Source organism: Aplysia californica, unplaced genomic scaffold (genome assembly GCF_000002075.1).
Source record: "Aplysia californica isolate F4 #8 unplaced genomic scaffold, AplCal3.0 scaffold00081, whole genome shotgun sequence".
In the NCBI taxonomy this organism is placed as follows: domain Eukaryota; kingdom Metazoa; phylum Mollusca; class Gastropoda; order Aplysiida; family Aplysiidae; genus Aplysia; species Aplysia californica.
Window position 1 is genome coordinate 398,932 of NW_004797351.1, and position 4,669 is coordinate 403,600.

Genomic DNA, 4,669 nt, shown 5'->3' on the forward strand with positions numbered 1-4,669 from the left:
CAGTGGTTCCAACCCCTAGACAATTACCTGATTACTTCCGGCAAAGTAGCACGTCTTACTTTCGATGAACCCAACTCCTAGCCAGTTCCGGTTACCTAGTCGGCTTCAAGCAGCTTCAGGGTCAATGATAACCTCGATTTCGAAACACGGCGAGACACCAACATTTTTCTTTGCAAAAATAAGTTGTTTTTTTTTATAAAAAGAAGAAAATTTGAATAATATAGTAATTGGTCACCTCTGGTTTACCAAAATCGTAAATAACAAGATGGGCCACTCAGCCAAAAAAGTCCGCCTGAAGTCCGCTCTTTGCTTCAGATGGCGCTACAGTCTGTTTTGAAGCTCTCTTTCGTTTCTCCAGAAGAAGAATAGGAATAGCACCTCCTTGCGTACCCAGATCGACTGCTGTTCATCAGCTGTTCGGGTTTCTTCAGTGCGGAGTTTTAGGTTTTTAAAAATTTTTAATGACATCTCGCCTCTCATTCTAAAGTCAAATTAAACGAAGAAAATAGTCGCCTATCGGAAGAGGTTTTATGTCAGCGTAACCATTTTAAAAAATCGTTCTCCCGAAATTTGAATTTTTATTTATTCAAAAACTTGTCAGTTTCACTTTGATTTTTTCACACAAGTAGGGTAACTCTGTTCGCAAAGGGTGCGCATTTGCGAAGAGGGCGCCACAGAATTTTGAGGACACTTTTTTAATTGGCTCAAAGAGAGGAGTGGACCATCTTGTTATGTATGATCATTGGGTTTACGTAAAAAAAAGAAGCGGAACATTTCCTCGGCAGCACTAACCGCGGGAATCGGTTCCGGAATTGATTCTTCGCTCAGCACTACTGGCCATGCCGTAAGAATGTCTGGTTTCAGAATCCCAAAGGCAGTGATCTATTCTGAACTGTACTCAGGGAAGCGTAAGGTTCGCGCAAAACAAAGCGCTATAAGGACACCCTGAAAATGTCTCTGCAGGACTTCAACTTCAACATAAATCCTTTGACATGGGAAGGCCTTGATATTATTACCATTACCATTACCATTATTATTATTATTATTATTATTATTATTATTATTATTATTATCATTATTATTATTATTATTATTATTATTATTATTATTATTATTATTATTATCATCATTATTATTATTATTATTATTATTATTATTATCATCATTATTATATTATTATCATTATCATTATTATTATATTATTATTATTATTATATTATTATTATCATTATTATTATATTATTATTATCATTATTATTATTATTATTATTATTATACGACAGAGAGATTGGCGACCATCTGAGGAATCTATTATTATTATTATCATTATTATTATTATTATTATACGACAGAGAGATTGGCGACCATCTGAGGAATCTATCAATTATCTTTTCAGTTTCATAATCATGCGTATCCACCACCACCACTCACCACCCCTTATCCTTATCACCATCATCCTCATCATCCTCCTCATCATCATCACCATCATCATCATCATCAATTTCATCCTCCTCCTCCTCATCATCATCATCAATCTCATCCTCATCATCATCCTCCTCCTCATCATCATCATCAATCTCATCCTCATCGTCATCATCATCATCATCAATCTCATCCTAATCATCATCCAGAGTAGGTAGGGAGAGTCTCACTTGATTAACAGACAAAAAATATTTTTAACAAATTGTTTTTATTGAATCGGCTTGACGTTTCGCCACGTAGGCTTCCTCAGGAGCATCTGAGAGTGATACTAATCATCATCATCATCATCGTCATATATGTATGCATTGTCTGCACGCCCTTTTCGTCTATGCAGACTGTCAATTTAGCTTAAGATGGTCTCAAGGTTGCCTTCATGCAGCTTCTTTCATGGCTAATTCTTCCTATGTTTGAAGCGCAGATTCTGTCGCAGTGCTTGCATGTCAGTGCTAGCATTGTCTACAGCGTGTAATATGCGTGTTTTCCTGCCAATAAAAAATAAACGAATAAACAAGACATGGCGGAAATGTTTAGAGGGATCGGAGGGTACTCACAGCAGTGAGCTCAGCGACCATCTGGGTGGAGCTCTCGTCCTTGCGGTGTGCCGTGACCATCAGCTGTTTGTGCTCCGACAGCTCCGTGCTAGTCTGCTCCAGATGGGCCTTGAGCTGAGACACACAGATAACAGACACACAGTTAGGCACATACACACAGACAGCAGGAACACAGTTAGACACGACATACACACAGACAACAGACACACAGTTAGGCACATACACACAGACAACAGACATTCAGTTAGGCACATACACACAGACAACAGACACACAGTTAGACACATACACACAGACAACAGACACACAGTTAGACACATACACACAGACAACAGACACACAGTTAGACACATACACACAGACAATAGACGCACAGTTAGGCACATACACACAGACAACAGACACACAGTTAGACACATACATACAGACAACAGACACACAGTTAGACACATACACACAGACAACAGACACACAGTTAGGCACATAAACAGAGAGCATATAGTAGACGTAAATGTACGAGTTTTAACGTTCCCATCAACATTGTAAGGTTATTGAACCCTATCCGTACGCCCGGGGGTTATTTTTGTACCCCGGGGTGGTATTCTTCACATTTTAAAATACTTTTACTTCGAAGATCTCTTTGAAACAACACAAAAATCATTTTGACTGACTCCTATGCAAAGTGTACGGATCGGATTAACGAGTAAATTTCCTCTTCGGAAAGAGGTGGCACAAGGTTCCCCACGTCGTATGGATACGACAGTAAAACACGACGTACGGAGAGGGTTAAAAGGCCCGACCTCCATCCAAATCAAACGTCTGTCTACCGATAGAACCCAGCCAGTGCGTTGAGGGCCTTGAAAGTTCCACAAAACGACCTCAGTTCAAGAGAACACAGCCATGGTAAGATAAATAAACCGACAGCATATATGCAATCACGGTCTGGAAGTCAGCTCATAATATCGTGACAAGACAAAGTCTGTGAAGTAAATCCTAGAGGATTTTTTTTTTGGGGGGGGGGGGGGGTAGGAGATGAAGGCTGAGATCCACCCGGGAACGAGGTCTGAAGGGCATATCTCTGACTATACTATAGAACAATCCTGGCTGACAGTAGTAGTGATGGCATTGTCAGAACGATCAATAAATGAGATGTTAGTAAAAAAAAAAAAAGCAATTAAAAACAAGAAAGATGCACACAACCAACAGACACAGGAAAAAACAACCGAGTCGTGGACGCTCACGGAAATGTCAACAGCATCTGTGTTGTAGCGGTTAGGAACTTCGCCATGACAAACGGAAGACGTAAATTCAATCTCCGCGAAGGTTTTTTTCTTCTTTTAAACAGAGTATCTCTATCTGTCTGCTGGTACATTGTATCCCTTTCAGTTTGAGTCGGCCCTGACAGGCAGGGCCAAAACCGCCCGCCTTCTTTAGTTTTAGTAGAGGTTTTACGGCGCTCGCAACTGCATGAGGTCATATGAGCGCCAGAAGAATAGAGGTGTTACAAGAGAGTAACAAGCATAAAAAGAAGGGGAAATAAGGACGATAGATGTTTGGTAGGAAAGAAGAAGCAAAGCACACCAGAGCACCCGCCAACCACCCACTCCCGCCTCTCTATTAATGAACATTGTGTTGGTGTGGGCGGACATAATATTATCTCAGAGAAAGACAGGGGGGCTCTCGTGGCCTAGATGTCAAGGTGTTCGTCTCTCATTCAAAAGTCTCGGGTTCGAATCCCGGTAACGACCGAAAAACTTTCTTCCCTAAAATTTTCTCCTTTCTTCTCTTTTCCTGCTCTCTAGCAATGTTCTGTCGTCTGCTTTCGTCTCCACTTTTTGCCCCCACACCCTCACCTCCTTTGCCCCCTCCTCCTGGCTGCTGACTCTTTCTGCAGCCTTTCTGCCACACCACTGATTTTCTGGTAGAAAAGATCTACACCTAGCCTTCTCGGACAAGGGCAAAAATTCTCGGAGGTCCCGTGTGCAAGTAACGCACGTTAAAGATCCCTTGATGGTCTAAATCGACAACAATAGGCTTCTGCCCCCATCCGGGCAAAATTCAAAATTTTCTACCAACTGGAAATGTTTAATGTGTCCCGTACGCTCATATGACCGTATGCATTTGCAAGCACCGTAAAACACTTAACGAAAAAAACACAACAAAAAACAGTATTGGGGCCCTCACGAAAGTGTTATCTCAGCGTGTGTTGGAGAGTTCTTTCCCCTTTCACTAAACATTGGTTTCGTTCCAAAGCGCCGATTCTTTGCCCACGCATTCCAGCAAAGCGTTGGCACGACTTAATTTACTCACTATGTTTGACTTCTCTTCATCCATCGATCTTCGTTTTGTTGTTTTAAACTCGTTTTTTTGGATAATGATGTTGTCATTATTGTTGTTGTCCTCTTTTTCTTCCTTTTTTCCTTCTTCTTCCTCCTCCTCTTCTTCTTCTTCATTCTTCTTCTTCCTTCTTCTTCTTCCTTCTCTTCTTCTTCTTCCTTCTCTTCTTTTCTTTTTCTTCCTTCTCTTCTTCTTCTTCCTTCTCTTCTTTTCTTTTTCTTCCTTCTCTTCTTCTTCTTCCTTCTCTTCTTTTCTTTTTCTTCCTTCTCTTCTTCTTCTTCCTTCTCTTCTTCTTCTTC

At 40.8% G+C, this 4,669-nt stretch overlaps 1 protein-coding gene across 1 annotated transcript in view; it reads right to left on the minus strand.

Annotated features, from left to right (window-relative positions):
* Nucleotides 1–4,669, minus strand: part of LOC101862712 (leucine-rich repeat and coiled-coil domain-containing protein 1) — a gene marked incomplete at its 5' end in the record, with an annotated part of 174,948 nt that overhangs the window by 25,867 nt on the left and 144,412 nt on the right. Inside the window, 1 exon segment of the mRNA XM_005094432.3 lies at nt 2,034–2,147. Coding sequence (XP_005094489.3) covers nt 2,034–2,147 — 114 coding nt within the window.